This window comes from Cynocephalus volans, chromosome 5 (genome assembly GCF_027409185.1).
Source record: "Cynocephalus volans isolate mCynVol1 chromosome 5, mCynVol1.pri, whole genome shotgun sequence".
Lineage (NCBI taxonomy): Eukaryota > Metazoa > Chordata > Mammalia > Dermoptera > Cynocephalidae > Cynocephalus > Cynocephalus volans.
In genome coordinates, this window is record NC_084464.1 from 118,382,512 (window position 1) to 118,403,559 (window position 21,048).

At 37.9% G+C, this 21,048-nt stretch overlaps 1 protein-coding gene and 1 pseudogene across 1 annotated transcript; both read right to left on the reverse strand.

The window, feature by feature from the left end:
- Positions 1–1,821: 1,821 nt before the first annotated feature.
- Positions 1,822–2,653, reverse strand: LOC134379134 (ribulose-phosphate 3-epimerase-like; annotated as a pseudogene).
- Positions 2,654–9,486: 6,833 nt separating this feature from the next.
- Positions 9,487–18,927, reverse strand: FAM162B (family with sequence similarity 162 member B). Its single transcript, XM_063097772.1, has 4 exons — positions 18,684–18,927; positions 18,420–18,531; positions 15,370–15,478; positions 9,487–10,769 (listed from the first exon to the last, which is right to left on the reverse strand). Exons 1-4 carry the CDS (start codon positions 18,853–18,855, stop codon positions 10,671–10,673), a joined length of 492 nt encoding a protein of 163 aa, XP_062953842.1. The 5' UTR covers positions 18,856–18,927; the 3' UTR covers positions 9,487–10,670.
- Positions 18,928–21,048: the final 2,121 nt, after the last annotated feature.

The window sequence follows — 21,048 nt, forward strand, 5'->3', positions numbered from 1 at the left end:
AATTTGGAATACAGTTATAAAAATTTTAGTTTATGAATTAATTCTGTCATCTATTAGTCTACTAGGTCTCTTTTGGAATAACAGTATACACATCCTCGGGGCCAAGTTCTATAATTCCTGAATATTCTTAGCTATCTTGTTCTGAGACAGAGTAAAGTCTGACTGGAAATTAGAAAATGTTGAGTAAAATCAGCTTGCTTTGCCTATCCCACCTCTCAAGGGCTTCATTTATAAACGGAACACAGACCAGAAATCCTATGTACACTGGATCCTTTTCAGGATACCAACCTGTTGCTGAGTTTTAATTCTTCATTTTTTAATTAGGACAAAAATGTCTCTTCTAACATTTATAAGTGATTTATAGATTTAATGAGATTATATCAAAATATTCTGTAACTTACAAAACATAAATTTATATGATTGCTACTTTGTACTGAGCATCTACTAAGTCTTAGAAATAGTACTGTAAGCTTTACCTATACAGTAATGCATTGCATAATGATGTTTCAGTCAATGACAGACCACATATTCAACAGAAGTCCCCTAAAATTATAATGGAGCTGAAAAATTCCTGTTGCCTAGTGAAATTATAGCCATCATAACATCATATTGCAATGCATTGCTCATATAGGAGCAATAGGCTATACCATATACCTAGGTAGTAGCAGGCTATACCATCTAGGTTTGTGTTAGTATATTCTATAATGTTCACATGAGGAAATTCCCTAACAATGCATTTCTTAGAATGTATCCTTGTCATTAAGCAACACATGACTGTACAAAGTTACCTCTCTTAATATTCAACACAACCCTGCAAAGTTGTTATAACTACATTAAGTTTATAAACGAATAACACCACTGAAAGAGGTTGAGTGATTTGCTAAGGTCAAATAACTGGAAAGGGCAGAGTCAAGATTCACCGGGATATTACTTTCAGAGACTTTACTTTTCCTTTCTACTCAGAACTAAGGCAAAAGCATTATTTAATGTCCTTAAGGATGGAGGGTGGATTAAAGAAAGGGGAAAACAATCACTGAATAATTTGCCCCTTCAGCAAAGCTGATGGATAAAACATACATTTGCATTTTAGAATAGACCACAGACCACCCGAAAATGTATCCCTAAACTGCATACACTTTTTAATAGTTTTATGCATCAAGTGTAAGGTGAAAAGTGAAAAATAGAAAGATTTCAACATAAGAAAAATATTGTAAACCATTCCAGCCAGGTCCAAGCTTAATTTCTCATAAGTTTCATTCTAATCATTATCAAATATATAGACAAATCACAAATGACATAAAACAGGAAAAACCATAAAGATTTCCTTTGCTTTTGGAAAACATCTGAGAAATAACAGATAATTCTTTTTAGAATGAGGAAAAATATTTTTTAAAAATTTTTTAACAGTAACTAATGTGAGGGTACTTCATAAAGCTCATGGAAAAATTCATATTATCTTTTAATTCTATGTTTCCATGACTTTTTTAAAGTACCCTTTTGTGTCTTCCTTAGTCATTAAGACATCGTTTTTGCTTACAACCTTAATATTACTGTCATATTTTGACTCTTCATAGTAATTGTCTCCAAGTAAAAGCAGGGTATTAACACTAATCTTTAAATTCCATCACTGTGATGTAGTTCTAACGCACACACCAATTTCTAACTTCTTGGGACATCCTGTACAATAGATAGATTGTAGTTACTGGAATGAATAATTGCTCAGAAAAGCAGCACTGCCTCAACTGCAATATGATTTGGTAGTCAACATTCTTGCTTTCCACTGAAAGATTATACGAGCAAAACACTGGATTCTTTGAGGTTTCATCCATCAAGGGGATGTTTCTGTGCAGCTTCAGACCAAACATTTCTTAACGTGTTGATCACAGATATGGGGTCTTTACTCCTCAAAATGGCACTGCCAGGGCTGGCCCCGTGGCTAACTCTGGAGAGTGCTGCGCTGGGAGCGCAAAGGCCGAGTTCGGATCCTATATAGGGATGGCTGGTGCGCTCACTGGCTGAGCGTGGTGCTGACCACACTGTACCAAGGGTTGTGATCCCCTTACCGGTCAAAAAAAAAAAAAAAAAAAATTGGCACTGCCAGACAGAATTATGTTACCTCCTATCTCCGCACATTTATAAACAGTGTCAGGCCCACTCCACCACAGGACTCTGTGGAACTCAATCAGTGAAAATGGCTTTATATCTTCAATGAATTTCTGCCTAACAAGCCCAGGTTCCACTGTCATAAACAAGGCTATATTTATTTGATTAGCCCATGGTGCCAAATGCTCACCAGTAGTTCCTGGTTTGATGGGAAGGTTGACTTTATCTTGTTCTCACAAATGTCGTTAGCCAAAGCCCCTGTATTTCAGTAACCTCAAGATGAGAGGTATATTGATTGGGTCCTGCTACCACCATGCACTTTACCTGCTGTTCCAACCTGAATACTATCATGTGCATGTCAAAGAAAGGGTCCTGGTCTAGCTGCCTGAGGAGGCTTTCTACCACAGAGTGACTAAATGTGATGTTGGGAACAAAATGCATCCAGGTGCAGAAAATTGGCCCCAGAGTCCAGCATCCAGGGGCTCCTGGCCTCTAAACTTGACAAGTTACTGTTGAGGATGAACAGGCCAATTTTGCAACTGAATGCCATGGTACCAAGAAAGTAATATCTTTTGATGAATTAAACCTTTGAACAATATGTTGTTACCCTCCTTATTGCTAGTTGTTTTAGTCTGGTTTGTGTTGCTATAACAGAAATACCTGAGACTGGGTAATTTATAAAGGAAAGAGGTTTATTTGGCTTACGATTCTGGGACAGCTGCATCTGGCACGGGCTTCAGGCTGCTTCTAATCATGGCAGAAAGTGGCAGGCAGCCAGCAGGTACAAGCAGATCACATGGTTACAGGAAGCAAGAGAGAGGAAGCAAGAGAGAGAGAGAGAAGGTGCCAGGGTCTTTTTAAGCAATGAGCTCTCCCAAGAACTAATAGAGCGATAACTCACTCATTAATCTCCCCTCCCCCAGGGAGAGCATTAATCCATTCATGAGGGATCCACCTCCATGACTCAATCAGTTTCCAACACGGCCACATTTGGGATCAAATTTCCACATGAGTTTTGGAGGGGACAACACATCCAAACTCCATCACCAGTAATCCATTTTCTCTTAAAGTTTATTTTGTCTGATATTGATACAGCTACTGTGGCAATATTTTGGTTAAGAATTGTCCCTATATCTTTTCTCCATCATTTTACTTTAACTCTGTATTTCCTGGTTTTAGTTCTGTCTTTTGTATGCAGCAATTATTTGTTTTAAATGCATTCTGAGTATCTCTGTATTTATTTACCAGAGTTTGGTTCACTTATATTGACTACTGATATGTCTGTATTCATTTCGATCATGTTATTTTGTTCTATTTCTCTTCTTTTTTCTATTGTCCTTTTTTCTCCCCTTTCCTTCTTGCCTTTTCACTGATTTTATTTATATTTCTGTTTTTTAAAAAATCTCTAGTAGTTTGTAAGTTATACATTCTGTTCTTATTTTTATGTTTCCCTAGGAAATTTAACATATGTATTTAACTTAAAATCTAAAGTTAACTGATATCTTTACCTCTACCAATCAAAGCAACTTCTCTACAACACATATGCTAGGTTTTTTTTTTCTGACCCAGAAATTAGATACTTTTAGAATATATAGTCAATCAATGTTTATTTTGATTTAACCATTTTTACTATTTCTTTCTTTTTCATTCATTTCTTCTTAACCTTAGACCTTCCTTTGGAGATTGTTTCCTTATTCTGAAAGTATGTCCCCAAGAAGTAGAGCCTTTAGAAATTCTTTTATTGATGGCCTCTAGTAGTAAACAGTTTTTGCCTAAAAAAAAATAATGTGTTTTATTGATCCTTTTACTTGGAAGAGAATCTTATTGAAATGACAGTTAATTTCCTCTCAAAATTCTGAAGGCATTAATCCATTATTCTCTGGCTTCCAGAACTGCTGTTGGAAAAACAGTCAGTCTGATTATTGCTCCTTTCTAAGTTATGTTCCTTTTCTCTGTGACTGCTTTTAAGATGACCTATTTTTGTTTTCTTCAGTTTTATTACAATATGTCTTTAAGTGAATTTCTTTTAAAAAATCTTATTTGGGATTAATCGAGCTTCTTGAATCTGAATTTATGCATTTGTCATTAGTTCTGGAAAGCTGTTATTTTGAATATTGATTCACTTCATTCTTTTTCATAACCTTCTAGAACTTTAGTTAGAAGACTGTTGCTAATCCATCCTCGAAGTATCACCTTGCATTCAAATTTTTCATTTTTTTTTTCTATGTTGCCATCTGACTAATTTTGATAGCTTCTCAGAGCTATCTTCTGGTTTACAATTTCTCTCTTCAGTTAATCTGCCTAATTCATTCATGTGTTTTTGTTGTTTTCTAATTTGTTATAATATTTTCATTTCTAAAAGTTCTAGTTATCTGATTTTAATCTTCCAAGTCATATTTTTAATATTCTTTCTTTTTTATATCTTTCTCTTTTTTCATTTCTTTAACCATATTAAACATAACTCTACATTCTATATTAGATTCTTTCAATATCTGCCATCTTTATGAACCTGAGTGCTACCTGTTGTTTCTGCTGAAACTTACTTATGGAAGCTTGTTTCCAGGATTATAGGGTGCATGCTTATATTTCTTGGAACTTTCTTTGTGGTTGTTCCTTGAAATCTGGGTTTAAAGTGCTTTCTTCTGAACCTCTTTTCTTTTTTGAAATTCTTCTTCGCAATATTTTTTGTTGAAAAATAGGATTGTCATAGTTTCCCACAGTCTAAGTTTTGCTAATTACTTTCCTGTGTTATAGTTTAATATATTCCTATCTCCTATATTTATTATTAAATTAGAAGTTAGATATATAGCCTTTCAGATTCAGGTTAAAAAATTTTTTTAAATGCTTCATTGGTGGTGATGTGTACTTTAATCAGGTGATACATAGTATCTAAGTCTCTCTCTTTTTGAGTTGTTGGCGGCCATTATGATTATTCCCTAGATCCACTGTTTCTTTACTGGTTGCAAAATCATGAGCCTATCATTCCCTATTCTTTTTTTTTTCTGGGATATTACTATAATGGGTATGTCTCTTCATCAACAGTTCAGTTATACTTGGCACAGTTGATACAGAAAAAGCATAATAAAAGCTTGATTCTTTACCTTTATTTAACAGTTTTCAGACTCATGTGATTCCCTAACCTCTTCCAACATGATCTGATTTCTTTCTGTTTTTATTTGTTTGTACTCACAGATTTAAACATATTTGAAGAGGTTCAACCCACTGGAGTTACTATTCTTGCTGATGTTCCCATTTTTGTCTGGTGGAGCTGTTGTCAAGTTGGTTGTAGAGGACTTCGGACATAACCCCACAGCTTTACTAGCTCCTTTAAGAGTATTTTATAATAAAACGACATGTTCCAGGATCATCTTGTATGTTTCTTGTACCAGACCTGGAATCAGCCAATTCTCCAAGGAGCCCTGGTTTCTTTTAATATGAAATAATATTTAGAAATCAAGATCTGAGTGCTAGGAGTGGACGTTACTACAGTGGTGGAAATATATATGTATATATATGATTGCTGTTGTTACAACACCAATATTGTCAATATGTGTATTAGTCAGAGTTCTCTAGACAGACTGAACCAATAGGATATATGAGTGTGTATATACATATATAGAAAGAGAGATAGATGAGAAGGAATTTATTAGGGGAATTGGCTCACACAATTATTGAGGTTGAGGAGTGCTGCAATAAGCTATTTGTAAGCTGGAGAGCCAGGGAGGCCAGTAGCATGGCTCAGTCTAAGTCTGAAGGCCTGAGAACCAGGGAAGCCAATGGTGTGACTCTGTCTGAAGCTGAAGGCCTGAGAACCTGGGAGGTGTCGGGGTGGAGGATGGGAGAGCATTGGCACAAATCCTGGATTCCAAAGGCCAGAGAACCTGAAGTTCTGATATCCAAGGGCAGAAGAAGGGTGTCTCAGCTCCAGGAGAGTGAATTCACCTTTTCTCTTTTTGTTCTATTCGAGCTTCCAGCTGATTGGCTGGTTCCAACCCACACTGAGGTGGATCTTCCTTACTCAGTCCACTGATTCAAATGCCAGTCTCTTCTGGAAACACTCTCACAGACACACCCAGAAATAATGCTTCACCAGCTATTTGGGCATCCCCTAATCCAGTCAAGTTGAACCTAAAATTAACCATCACAATATACTTACTAAAAATGTTTTTTGGGGGGTGGGAGAGAGGACTTCTATTTAAACATCAAATAAATACCACTAAAGATATTTTTAGATTACTTAAAATACTTACTCTCCATGTGCCTATACAGCCAATTTAGGCTTATTTGTTTGATTTTACTTTTACTTTTTAAAAGTTCTTTGCCTTTTTTGTTTGTTTTTTGCGATTTAAGTTTTTATAACCATATAAGACATTTATGTTGTTCTAAAGTCAAATGGCTAAAACAATATATATTCAGAAAAGTTTAACTTTTATTACTCTCCCTTCCAACTATTTGTCCCTTTCTTCTATAAATAACATTACACTTTTTTGGTTTACCTTTCTTTCTTTCCTTTTTTTTTTTTGGCATCTAGCCAGTACAGAGATCTGAACCCTGTTTTTTTTTTTTTTGTCTTTTTCGTGACTAGCACTCAGCCAGTGAGTGCACCGGCCATTTCTATATAGGATCCGAACCCGTGGCGGGAGCGTCGCTGCACTCCCAGCGCCGCACTCTCCCGAGTGCGCCACGGGCTCGGCCCCGAACCCTGTTTTTTAATATAATAATAAATATATTTACATATCCCCTCTCTTTATTGGATGAATAATAGTATATACTACATATGCTTTCTTACAATGTACTTTTTTATATTAACTATATTCTGGAGCTCATTCCAAAGCATAATATAGAACTCTTCATTCCTTACTACATCTGCATAGTACTCCATTGTGTGGACATAGCATTACTTATTCAATTGATCCTCTATTGACAAGCTCTTAAATTGTTTCCAGTCTTTGCCATAGCAAATAGTATGGCAATGGATATTACTGTAAACTTCTGGATCAATAGATACATATGCAATTTTGCTATAGTGTAGGTTACTTCAAAATTTCATGGAAAGATTCTTACCTTTTAATTCTATTTTTCTATGAACTTTGAAATATCCTCATATTGTCAAATTTCCCTCCACAAGGGTCATACTTTCTTTCATTTGGAGCAGCAACATATGAGCATATCTACCTTCTCACAGCCTTGGAAACAAAATATGTTGTTTGTGTCACTTTTTTTTTAGTAGCTTTATTGTGGTATAATTTCTATATAGTACCGTAATTTCTATGTACAATAAAATTCACCCATTTTAAGTGCAGTTTGAGTTTTTGTAAAGTCACTCACTTATACATTTGCATATTACAACCATCCAGTTTTAGAACTCTTCCATCACTTCAGTAAATTCTGTTGGGAGCACTTTAAATTGAACAGTTGGTGTAGATTTATTGAGGAGTGAGGGTAAGAGAGATGGCATAAAATCTGGCCCCAAAATATGTGATAACAAACATGTGGTCAGGTCTCCTCCAAGGATTTTTTTCCCTTCATTTTTACTGTTCCTTTAGATCCAAAGATGATACATAAATTCTCTCTCTCTCCCCGTCTCTCTGGCACTGTGATGGTTGGTTGGTTTTATGTGTCAATTTGGGCAGGCCACAGTACCCAGTTATCCAATTAAACATTAATCTAAATGCTGCTGTGGAGGTATTCTACAGATGGGGTTAACATCTACTCAGTTAACTTTAATTAAAGAAGATATACTTAATAATCTGGTGAGTCTCATCCAATCAGTTGAAAAGCCTTAAGAGCAAAACTTTTGTTTCCCTAAGGAAGAAAAATATTTTGCCTTTGGACTGTAGCTTCAGCTCCTGCCAGAGAATTCCCAGTCTGCTCTACAGGTTTCTGATTTGCCAGCCTCCACACTCATGTAAGTCAATTCCTAGAAATAAATCTGTTTACATACATACATTCATGCATATCTTTATATATACATACATGTATACATATGTATATACATGTATGTATACATATGTATATACACGTATGTATACATATACACTAGGGCACTTAAAGTTTGTGTTACAATAGAATGAAAAGATAATAAAAATCTTTCCATGAACTTTTGGAAGTACCATTGTATAATCTCCAACGAGCTCTGTTTCTCTGGTAAAACCCTGACTAGTACAGGTACCTCACCACCACCCAACTCTAATTCAACCACCTGATAGTATAACTTTCCTGGGATTCTGGCTTCATGCGGATGTTTTCCAGACTATCCTCTCAGTTTTTACCGGCCTCATGTTTTGGTCTGTTATCTCCAGCATATGACCACCTCGGATAGGTCATATGTTAACTCTCTGGATTTTTACTTTCTTATTATCTATGACAATGATCTTCCTTCTTTTCCCTACAGTTTAACCAAGTATTTTAAAAGACGTTCCAAAAAATATTTTACCCAGAATTTTTAGTTCAATACTGAAAGACTCTTCGGACATTTAGTCTTCCATCTAACCATAAATGGATACCATCATATTCATCCTAATAAATATTTTGAGTTTTTCAGTAATATTTAGAGTATTCCAGTAATCTTCAAGCTTGGTGTATAAAAGGACTTCTAAGTAGTAGTATATTTTTAAGGGAATTGTTTCCAGATCTTTAAACTCCAAATACACCCTTTCTTAAAATTGATATGCTCGAGAATGTGGTCTGCTTGTTCTCCTTTTGCACCTCTCCTCATAATCAACTTTGCACTATTGGGCAAAAAAGGAGAGTACTTTCTCACCCATTCTGAATCTTATTTGTTGCTGTAGTTTGAATGTGTTCCCCAAATTTCATATGTTGGAAACGTAAGCCCCAAATTCATATGTTGATTGGAGGTGGGGTCTTTTGGAGATAATTACAGTTAGATAAGATCATCAGGGTGGAGCCCCCATGATGGGACTTGTGGCTTTATAAGAAGAGGAAAAGAGAATTGAGCTGGCACACACACTCTTGCCCTCTTGCCATGTGACGCCCTTTGCCATGTTATGATGCAGCGAGAAGGCCCTCACCAGATGTTGGCCCCTTGATCTTGGACTTCCCAGCCTCCATAACTGTAAGAAATAAATTTCATTTCCTTATAAACTACAAAGTTTCAGGTATTCTGTTATAGCAATAGAAAATGGACTAAGATACTCATGCTTTGCTCTGTGGTTCACAAACCTTCTGGATGGCAATGGATAATTTAAAAATTAGCTCCCAAGGAAGAGTTCCAAGAGAGCAGAGCAAAAGGAGCTGCTGTGCAAAATTCTAAAGCAGCTAGTGCCTTGTTTCTTCCAGGGCACAGACTCCTAACAATGCTTCATACCTTCTATATTTACCTTAGAGTTAGAAATCAAAAGTGAAATTACTGTCATAGGCACATGTATTAACATTTTTATTTTCAAATCAAATTAAGACTTTTTCTAACAGAAAGCAAGTTTGATTTGACTCAGCTTGACAATGAAAACTGGTTTTGTCCTTAAAATTACAAGGCAGACATCTCCATACATTGAATGACCTAACGATGTAGCTTCAAGCTTACGATGGAAAGTATATGTAAAGTACATGCAATACACAATATAACAGAAACGATATCTTTCCAACTACTTACATTTACGAGTAAAAATATTATAGATGCCAAATTAAAAACATATGAGGATGAGATGTATAATTTAAAAAGTTGTTTTAGGGCTAAGTAAAACAAGCTTGAAGACCATTGACATATACCATTTTTCTTTCTGTAACATTTTTGTCTTTTTAAAATTGCTTTTACAATTACTGTTTCTGTAATTTATCATTTTATTAATAGATTTTGGAATTAATAGTTTTTGATTTGTAAGACTTTTCAAATCTGTTTCATCTAGATGTAAACTATGAAAAGAAAACCAGAGGGACTGTCCAGTTACCCAATACAGTAGAACTTTGGTTGAAAATTACCTTTGATTTTAAAGAGCCCTTAATAATTTAGTTCCAATCTCATTTAAATAACATGTACAAAGTGTTCATTTTAGCACTATCTGTAATGGCCAAAAACTGGACCAAATATCCAGACAAACTGTGGCATCTTCATACAATGGAATATTATACAGCAATAAAAATGAATGAATTAATGCTATACACAATTTGTGCATGAATCGCACAACATAATGTTAAGGATCCAAATGCACAAGTGCTTACTGTGTGTTTCCATTTTTATTAAGTTCAAAAACAGGCAAAAGTTATCTATGGTGATAAAACTCAGAACAGTGGTTACCTTTGGGTGGGTAATGACTGAGTGATGGCAAAAAGGAGGCTGTTGAGGTGCTGTTGATGTTCTACATCTTGACCTGGGCTGCTGTTACTCAGGTGTGTTTGCTATGTAAAAATCTTCCAAGCTGTATATGCTTTCATGCACTTTCTTGAATATATGAAAAGATTACTAAGGCATAAAATAAAAAAGACCTTGTGCTTCTTGTTGCCAAAATAAAACCATGGCAAATATTTTGTTAAATATTCTATTTTACCTATCTTTTATTGTTGCTGATAATATTGATGGTATTCAGGTGAATACTTTGTCACTTGGAATATCATTTAGCCTTAGCCTGTGCAGCCAATGCAGCTTCTTCACGCAACTTAGCTTTCTTTGCCAAGTTCCAGCTTGTTAAGGATTCATGTCGTTCTACGGCCTGCAGAACAACAAAGCAAAGCATTGTGACTTTGGAAGAATTTGTATGTTAGATAGACATACATAAGAGAGACTGTACAAAGGAAAGGAGAAATGTAACTTCAAAAAATCTGTCACAAACAGTACCCCCCCAAAATGATCCTTGGGTATGGAAAAAAATTACTTAAGTTGCTAGACTTCCAGTCAACAGGATAGCTGATGTCAGAAATCTGCCCCCATCCTCTCTTGACATACATGGACATGTTTGTTGTATAAAACATAACAAAAATATTTTCAAATACTTAAGTGCAAAATCAAAAAAGGGAAATCCTTAGGTACCAGAAATGGAAGTAACTCAAGGGATGAATTGGTGGGAAATGGGAGTCTGAAGCCAGGATGGAAGGACATGGTTTCAGTCAGGGGGCATTTGGGAAAAATATTGGCCTTGCCAGCTATGGGCTGGGAGTCTAATCCCTACACAGGGATGAGTCCAGGATTTGGATCTTGAGCATGTAGCTGAGCTACTTAGGGATACCTGCACTCCCATGTTCATTGCAGTTCTATTTACAATAGCCAAGATATGGAACCAACCTAAATGTCCATTACCAGATGACTGGATAAGGAAAATGCGGTATATATATATAAACCATGGCATACTACTCAGCCATAGAAAGGAATGAAGTTCTGCCATTTGCACCAACATGGATGAGTCTGGAGAAAATTATGTTAAGTGAAATAAGCCAGGCACAGAAAGAGAAATACCACATGTTCTTACTTGTAAGTGGGAGCTAAGTAACAAAGAAAGAAAGAAAGTAAGACCATAATAAAATGTTGAACTTTCACAAGACAGAACAGACTTATAGTGACTAGAGGTGGAAAGGGGGAGGGGTATGGGGAATGCGGAGTAATTGAATATGGGACACAAAAGTTAATTGTGATTTGTAATGATGAACATGCTAATAATATTGATTTGATCACCACATACCGTATACAAATACTGATAGTCAACTCTGTACCTCATAAACATGTATAAATTAAAAAAAAATTAAAGAAAAGATGGGAATATAAGATGGGAATTTAGAAATATTCATCGAGGCTTATAAAAGTAATTTTCATTTATCAACTAAAAAAAAAAAGATAAAAGTGGAGGAATCAGGAAAGGGTACTCCTATGAAAAGACTAAAACTCCTCTTACCAGCACAGGGAAGTGTTAAAGAAAGTAGGCATTTATCTGAGGGAAAATTTGTCTGTGAAAAGCACAGATATTCAGCACCGTAATTAAGAGGTAAGAACTCTAGCTAGAAAATAGATCCAAGGAAACAATCTATACTCAGCATAGAGGTAAGGACACAAGAAATAAAAAAGAGAAGGTAAGATACATGGAGAAGAGAATTAGAAGTTCCAACATATGTTCATTATAGGAAGAGAGAACAGATAGAATGGGCGAAGGGGCCATATTTGAAGTTATGACAACTTAGAGTTTTTCAGCAGAGAGGAAAGCTGTAGGTCCTCAGACTGAAGAGCACACAAAGTCCTCAGTAAAATAAATCAAATTTAATAAATATTGATTGATATCTAATATGCATCTCATATTTAATAGAACTTGATATCTTTTGCCTCTCATGCCTGCCAGTTCTTTCCCCAGTCTTACACATCTCAATAAACGGCAGCATCAGCCACCTGATTGCTCAGGTCAAAAACCCAGGTGTTTTGATTTCTTTATTCCATTTTCTTTCCTGCTCCCACAATGAATTCACCAGAAAGTTTTATACATTTTACCTCCCCAAATATTTCAACTTGTTGCTAACCTTTTCTCTACTTGTCTGTCACCGTTACCTGCGTTATTACTCAAAATGAAAAATGAATTGGAGAGAGGTAAGAGGACAGCAGTGAGACCATTTGGAAGATATTGCAATAAACCAGGCAATAGATTTTGGTATCTCAGGAGAGATACTGAGGAGTGGCCCAGTTGTGGATATATTTGGAAAGTGAAGCCAACAGGATTACTGATATATGACTTACTCATGAGCAGTTGGAAGGAGAGAGTTGACATCAACTGAGATGAGGAAAACGGAGTATGGAAAAAGGGTGGCTCAGGGTTGTTTTGGGGAAGACCCAGAGTTCAAGTTTGAGATATCCTTAGACACACAATGGGAAATGCTAAGTAAGCAATTGGCTATATGACTCTGAAGTTCAGGAAACAGATAATAGCTAAAATGTAAACTTGAAAGTCATTGGAATATTGAGGGAATTTAAATCCATAAAACCTTATAAGATTTCCAAGGGAGTAAGTATGGATAGAGAAGGAAGACTAAAGGCTGATCTATTTGGGGCACTTCACTCTTATGAAGTCCAGGAGAATAGGAGGAACAAGCAGAGGATGCTCAGAAGGAGTGGCCAAGAGACAAACTATGGGAGTGTGGTACCATGGAAGCCAAGTGAAGAAAATGCTTCTGAAGGAGAAAAGACTTAGATTCCCAACGCTCTCATTTCACAGCTTCTGAGGACTTTCATGGATGGACAATGGCTGGTTTACATTCTCCAACAAAAGCAAGTAAAAAATGTCACATTGGCCTATTCCAGTGTTTTATATATTCATGTACCCATTTATAACTAATTATCTCCCCATGTGCCAAAAATATTCCTTTCTTAGTTGCAGAATGGAGAGGCTGGCTACCCATGTGCCAGATTTCCTGTAGAAGGGTGGTCTACATTGAGGTGTAGGTAGAACAAGTCCCCTTATGGCCCTGATATTCTCAATTTAGACATGCTTTCAGCAGTTCCAGTGGACTGAAATGAGACTGGGTAGATGTGAGGGAGGGAAAGATATTGATTCGGTAGAAGAAAATATTTGCTAACCAAGCAAAAGTGTCAATTGTCTCCCCAAAATGTAATGAGTCATATCAGTACCCAAACATCCAAACACAGTGTCAAGATTAATGAGTCTAGATTAATGGCATCCAAAATAGGGTGGGAACTACAGTCAGTGTTCACTGAGGTAAACGAGGTACTATTAGAACATTTAATCTTAAAAAGAAAGAAAAACTGCTAACGTTTAATAGAGGAGTTGAGAAATAGAGGACCCTGTCTCTGTCAGGAGGTGCAGGTATCCTGAGGAACCTGTGACAGAAGAATATATTAATTTTCGGCACCGGTAAATGCATGAATGAGAATGGCTACTTTTTTGCCAGAAAATGACATGGAATCTTTAAATATTTATATGCTGTTTTAGTCTGTTTGTGTTGCTATAACAGAATTACCTGAGACTGGGTAATTTATAAAGAAGAGAGACTTATTTGGCTTACAGTTCTGGGACAGCTGCGTCTGGCACGGACGTCAGGCTGTTTCTACTCATGGCGGAAAAGCGGCAGGCAGCTGGCGGGTACAAGCAGATCACATGGTGTGTGTGTGTGTGTGTGTGTGTGTGTGTGTGTGTGTGTGTGTGTGTGAGAGAGAGAGAGAGAGAGAGAGAGAGAGAGAAGGATCTGCCCTATAAGTCAATCAATTTCCAACACTGATTGTCACATTGGAGATCAAATTTCCACATGAGTTTTGGAGGGGACAACACATCCAAACTCCATCATACGCATAATTTTGTAAGGTTAAAACATTTGAGGGCTTGTCATTCCCAGTTTGGAAAAGATTATTCTAAAGTGCTATTATAAGTAAACCATTAAAGGGCGATCGTAAGTTGTCTAATTAACGTTTGTCTTTTTTCTTGTAGAAGAAGCAATATACTTATCGTTAAAATATCCCTAGAAACTCGAGAATCATTACTTTGGTGAGCAGTCATTTATCTAGGATAGGTTAAAAACGAGATGATCAAATTTCCTTATTTACATGTTTGAGTGATCAGCCCAGTAAGCATTTAAAAAACAATCACAGCAACTATATGAGGGTACTTCAAAAAGTTCATGGAAAAATAGAATTAAAAGATTATATGAATTTCTTCATGAACTTTTTGAAGACTCCTCCTATTAGCCATTGTGTTTGGCATGTTTGCTTCCCCTTTTCAGGGTTCTGATTTTCTATTTCAATTTTAAAAGCTTTTTTACACTTGAATATAGAAAGTTTCAAATTCTTTTTGGAAGGAGGTTGGGTGTAAACAAACAAAACTTTATTAGGTGGGAGACACAGGGAATAATAGCAATTTGTGGTAATGGGCATGCTGATAGTATTAATCTGGCCATCATATCTTGGGCACAAGTGGTAATGGTCAGCTTTGTACCCCATGAATATGCATAACCAATAAAATTTAAAAAATTAAAAAACTTTATAACAAACTTCCCATTTGATAAGAACAATTTCAAAGCATAGGTTCCTTTCCAAGCTGACAGAAATGAATGGACATTTATATAACATTAGTAAGCTTCTAGATCCTACTCCCTGTGTGAAGTTAGTGGGCTCAGACACACGTGTGAACCAGAGAAGTAAAGGACAGAATCACAGGATTATGCAGAATAGTAATTGGCTTAAAATGCCCAGAGATGTATGGGTGGCTCCAGGTCTCAAAGATGAAGTTGTTCTTACATTAAAGAATAGCAATAGTCCCTGAATTGAGAACAAAGTCCATACAGTTCTTAAAATTCACAAGTCTATCTTTATTTTAAGGAGGTACTCACCCTTTTGGCTGATGCTATCACTGCAAAGCAGGCAATAATTGTGAGTCCAATCATTATGTAACAAGCTTTCACTCGAGCCTTGTTTCTTGCAGCATCTATCATTTCTGGCCTAAACCAAGATGTGTATTTTGTTAATTATATTGAAATAATATGGTTTTCTGACAGGGATGATAGGTAATGATTTGCAATGTAAATAGTTCAAAATTTTCCTCAAATACAAACTGAAGATGTGAAAGACTTCCAAATGCTAGCCCATTATCCTATCAATTTCAAATCCACAGGTATTCATTCAGAACTTTAATGTTAGCCACTATGAAACAAGACTGTAGTATATTTAGTTTCTAGCTGCTCAAAATAACCATCTTTTTATGTTATATTGTTAGAGAAAAGGTGTTTCCTTCATGGCTTTTGAAGGACGTTTTCAAATGAAGTGATCAAAATCACAATAATTTCTCAAAGGAAAAAAACAAAAGAAACCTTCATTTTCTTGTTATCCTGTTTTTTGTTTTTGGCAGCTGGCTGGTGTGGGGATATGAACCCTTGCCCCTGGTGTTACAAGGCTGAGCTCTAAACAACTGAGCTAACCGGCCAGCTCCTCTTGTTATTATTCTGAAAGTTTACATGCTTACTTGAGTACTGGGTAGTCTTATTTATTAATAAAGTTATATGCAAGTTGTCTAAGATTTTAGCAACTTGCAAAGTAGTGTTACCATGCCAGTGGGGCTTTTATATTAAAATAAATTTTAATAATTTGCAATAATATGAAGATGCAGTTTATAAATATGCATAATTAAAGCACTTAATTATTTAAAATGTATTTAGCATCATTCTTTCCTATTTAATGTCAAGTTTAAATAGAGTGTTATTACATTAAAAAAAAACCCCAGAAAGACAAGTTGCAATTTCTCTTAAAAATGAAAAAATTTTTAACTTTTTCTGTAGTTGAAAGACCACAGAAAACCAATATCTAGCCTATTTTCCTCAGATTTTAGGCAGAATAACGTACGTTTTAAGATGTCAGCTGCAAACAGGTTCAATTAGTGACTATGGAGACATTATTAGATTATATTTGTTGCTAAATTTTGTTCCAGATGGAACGTAAAAGATATCTCTTTTACCCATCCATCTGGCTTTGATCTGTTATACCAAATTCGTTTAGCACTGAAAAGTACAGTTGTTATTAAATATAATTAGCATATGGTACCAAAATTATAGGTCGTTTGTTAATTATATGGCCATTAAGAGCATAAAAAGTGAAATCTGTTTATATTGTAAGTCTAACACTTAGCTTACCAGGAATATTCTTAAATAGCAATGTTTAAAAAAAAAGATTTTATAAAATAATAAAATGAAAAATATTCAAATGCTTTTATGTTTTCATCCCAAAGCTACAATGCTTTTTACAGGCATCTTTTTCATAGTTAAAATGCTCATGTTTAAAATTCTCCTTTTAACTGTGGTCCTGGGGAAATTAAATTATTTCTGTAAAATGGGTCTCTTCATAAATACAGCTGCACTAATGAAATACTGGGAATAGGTTCTCTGGACAAACATTAATTTACAATAATGCTGGTTCTTTACATTCTTGGTTATTCTTTTATGGCACTAGAATCAAAATCCAAACAGAGTGGTGTTTTATATTTGGTTTTGTTTATGTTCTTTTTACTTCTTCATTTGACATTTAAAGTATTAAATTCTCAGACATCAATTAAAGTTTGATAACCAGAGCTTGTGATGATAAAGGCTTTGCTGGGGCTAATTTCTGCTTTGGGCTAAGTCTGTAGTTTGGAGTCTATAGATCTCAAGGAAAACAGATTTTGGTTTGTAATATCAGAAAATGTCTCTGTAGTTGAATAAATTCTGAAAGCAGATTTCAAATGCCTGTTATTTCAAATTCCATGTCTATTCCTTGTTAAGTAACTCGATCCAAGAAAAGAACAAAAATGCCTCAGAATTCATTATTGAGTGTGAATTTCCCACCACATCTGCTTTCCTACCCCCATTTATTTGAGATGCTTTCGGTAACTGGTAGACTAATAAGTAAAAAACTGCGGGCAATACGTGAAGACCAAGATGTAGGTCCAGTTTCCCTTATCCATTCTAATAGGCACTCATTAACCCTTTGCATTGAACAGATATAATATACAGAACATCTGAAATCCTTATTTGACATTATGGTTTTAGTCTTTCCATTTTTTTTTTTCTTAAGATCAGTTTAAAAACTACTAGATTGATTTTATTCTTAGTTCACTCCCCTCTTTTTACCCACTCCTTTGTAAAAGTGCTTCTAAGGTTTTGGGGCTTGGCATAAACTCAAACTGCAGAAAGATTTTTTTTACAGGTTATATTTACTTTAATAGGATACATTACTATCCTGGAGGTGAACTGTTACCTCGAGTTTTATCATTTAGCGAACCTGTCTTGGTGGGTTCAGGATCAGAAGAGGCCGACCATGCCAACGCTCCCGCGCGTCCCAAACAGAGTAAACCCGATGCCCAGAGGCCTGCAGAACCGCATCCGCCAGGCGCCTCCCACCCCAGAAGAGGAGGCCACGTGGATGCGGCTTCTTCCCAGAGGCCCTCCAGCCGCCCCACGCACCACGATCAGGGGACCCCTTCCCTGGGTGGAGCAGCGGGCCGCCTCCGGGCAAAAGCCCCAATCCCTCTCCTGCGCCCAAGCAGCTACCCTGGGTCCCCGCGGGGACTGTGTCTTCCGTTTGGCCTGAGTCTCCACTGCCTCGGGTGCTCGGAGCTCTCTGGGGACGGGAATCTGGGCGATGGTGGAAGTGTCCACTGAACTTGTGTGTTTTCAACCAACTTCTGCACTCGCCCTGTCAGCTGGCCCACTGTCCAATCAAGGAACTTGACATTTACCCGCAGCTGAGGGGTGTAGGTAAACTCCTCGTGGTGTTGGGTGCTACTGGGAAGGGCTGTGCGGCACGCGGCCGCCTTCGCTCCAGTGTGCGCTGCGGTCGGGCGCTGGCCGGACCCCGCACCCTCGCTCGACTCTCCCGGCACGCCCCGGCCGGCCGCAACACCCGCCACACTTACGGGACCCAAGGCGGGATCTCCTCCATTGATTTGAAACGTCCGGTCCACAGCAGGATTTTCTTGTCGAATTGCGAAGGCCTGTGCTGGGTGGGTACCCTGTGAACCTTCCCGGCTGCGAAAGCGACAGAGGTGGACGGGGGAACGGACAGACCCACGGCACGTGGATCAGCGCACGCTCCAGCCTAGACTTCCAGCCCCAGCCCCTCGCCCGTCCTTCCGCAGCCTCCTCCCTTCCTGGCCCTTCCTGCCCCAGCCCAGGCTCACCTTGATCTGAGGGCGCAGAGCCGCTGGGGGCCCCGCCGCTGGAGTAGCGGAGGAGACCCCGGGGCGGGAGAGGCGCTGAGGGCCGCGGCGCGGCTCCTAGAGGCGTCCCCGGCGGGCCGCGGACGAAGCGCCCCAGGCCGAGGCGCAGGAGGCTGCCGGCGGCCGTGAGCATGCTGCGCGCTTTCCCCGCGCCCGCACCCCACTCGCGGTCGGAGCCCGAGAGCGCCCCGTCCCCAGCCCGCCCCGTTTCGCCCCGCCCCGGCTTCTCGCGCCAGGGGAGCCCGGGACGCGCAGCGGGAATCTTCTGCGCGCTCACACTCAGCACCTGGTCCCCGCCCCTCGTCGGCGATCCCTGACTGTGGCGTAAAGGCCCTAGGGACTGATTCCCCAGGGAGGCCTGGACGCACAGGCTCACTACCTCCTGAGACGGCTGTCGTGCAGCTCGTTTTAAATGTATTTGTTTGTTTTGTATTGAGTAGAAATGTGTTTCCAGCAGTCTTTTTAGCTTTTTGGTTCCACTGTTTGTTACCCAGGAGAATAAATTTAAACCCTCTCCACCAGGAAGAGACATCAGTCCTTCAAGTGCAGGAACCTTCAAACATTTACCAAGTATAAGAACATTCAACAAACGTCTGATTTCCCCATGAAGAAGATTTTTGAAGTTAGCTCCTCACCCCACCCCATCCTCATACTTTTTTCCAGGCAACAATCTCAGTTCCTACAGCTGTTTTTATCTAAGTCTTCACTTCTAAGCCCACAAACTGTCCAAACTCCCTTCAAAATGAGCCTTTCTTCTGTCACCTTCCACGATCTCCCCTCTGCTAAGAGGGGGGGAGGATCTGCTATTCTCTGACATTAAATGGGAACAGGGACTCAGACTCAGTGGGTGCAGGGAAAGGGGTTATACAAAAGCCCTCCACTTTGAAAGAACTGACTTTTTGTATTCCACAGACAACAGACAACAGACATAAGCCGGGCAAAAGTGCTTATCAGCACCAGTCCCAGGCCCAGCTCACCTCCTCGCCTGTTATCTGTGGTTCCTTTCATGTCTAGACACTGCCTTACATGTGTAGTTGGATGTCCAGATATTCTTCTTCCTAACTAGACTGTCAGGCTCTTGAAGCAAGATCTTCTTGGTAACTCCCAAAGGAGTGTCTTTCACATAACTGTTTAACAAAAGAGGACAGATTAATAGCTCTGTAAAGCATGGGCTTTGGCTTCACATCTAGGTGTAAATCCCAGATTTGTGGCTTAAGAGTTGCACAATCATAAATAAACTAAGTTATGTCTCAGTCCCATTTCTAAAACCAGAATTCCTACCTTTTGGGTCCCTTCATGCAATGACTACCATAAGCATACAATGTGATAGCTACTTCTCAGAGCTGGGAACAGAGCAGTGGCAATGTCAGGCAGTGATTAGTTGATGAAGAAAAATAAAGCAAAATTTTAAAATAGTAAGCATGGGTGGTGTGGGAGGCTATTTAGAAAAGATGGTTGGGGATGCCCCTCTAGATGTGGCTGGCACATAGTAACACTTCAAAAGACGTGGTTTCCTGACCTTCACATACTTTTACATTCCCTGTAGCAAGATTTCATGAATTAAAATGCCCCTCTGAGCTCCTTGACCTTAAGCATTTGTTATTAGATTCCCAGGATATAGCTGAAAAATTGGCACTTAGTAGATTTAATAAGTATTTTTTAAATAAATGAATAGATAAATGCAAAAATAAGTGAATAGATGAATGCAAGTCTTCCAAAATAGGGTAGACATCTGGGCTAATTCGAGAAAAGACTAAAGTACCTGAGTACAATCTATGGATCTTTCAACCTTGTATCTTCAGTCTCTTTCATACTGCCTGGCACATAGCAGTCTCCAAATAAATATTTATGAAACTGAGCTGAATGAATGCCTGCCTGAGAAAGTATATTGCCATAGATAATATCTGATTGTTCCAGCATTGTGGTACTTGAAAATTTTCTCATTATTAAAATGTGTTTTTTTTCTTTTAATATTTTATTTGTATTCATGTTACCAAGAGGGAATATTCATAGAGCTAGAGAAAATCATCTCTTAGAAACAACCGATCATTAATAGTTCATCAAGAAATATTAAACTAGTTAAATAGGTTTATTTTCCTGGAGAGAACCAAATGTCATGCATATACACATGATTTTCTATCTCAAGCTTCTCTAGTATTGCAGAACTACAGGGCAAGAGAATAAGGGCTCAGATCATGAGAGAAAGAACAATTTGCATTCTATTCTATGTCCCTGATGGGATTAAAATATTACTATTTGGCAGGGGTGTACATAAATTACTTACAGCTGCATAAGAGATGTTTTCTTTAGTTCTAGATTTAGAACA

Coding starts and splice junctions, on each gene's coding strand:
- FAM162B (XM_063097772.1), bottom strand. CDS start 18,855: ATGCTCACGGCCGCCGGCAGCCTCCTGCGCCTCGGCCTGGGGCGCTTC. Junction 15,479..18,419: donor GAGATCCCGCCTTGGGTCCC/GTAAGTGTGGCG, acceptor ATCTTGGTTTAG/GCCAGAAATGATAGATGCTG. Junction 10,770..15,369: donor TGATAGCATCAGCCAAAAGG/GTGAGTACCTCC, acceptor GTTGTTCTGCAG/GCCGTAGAACGACATGAATC.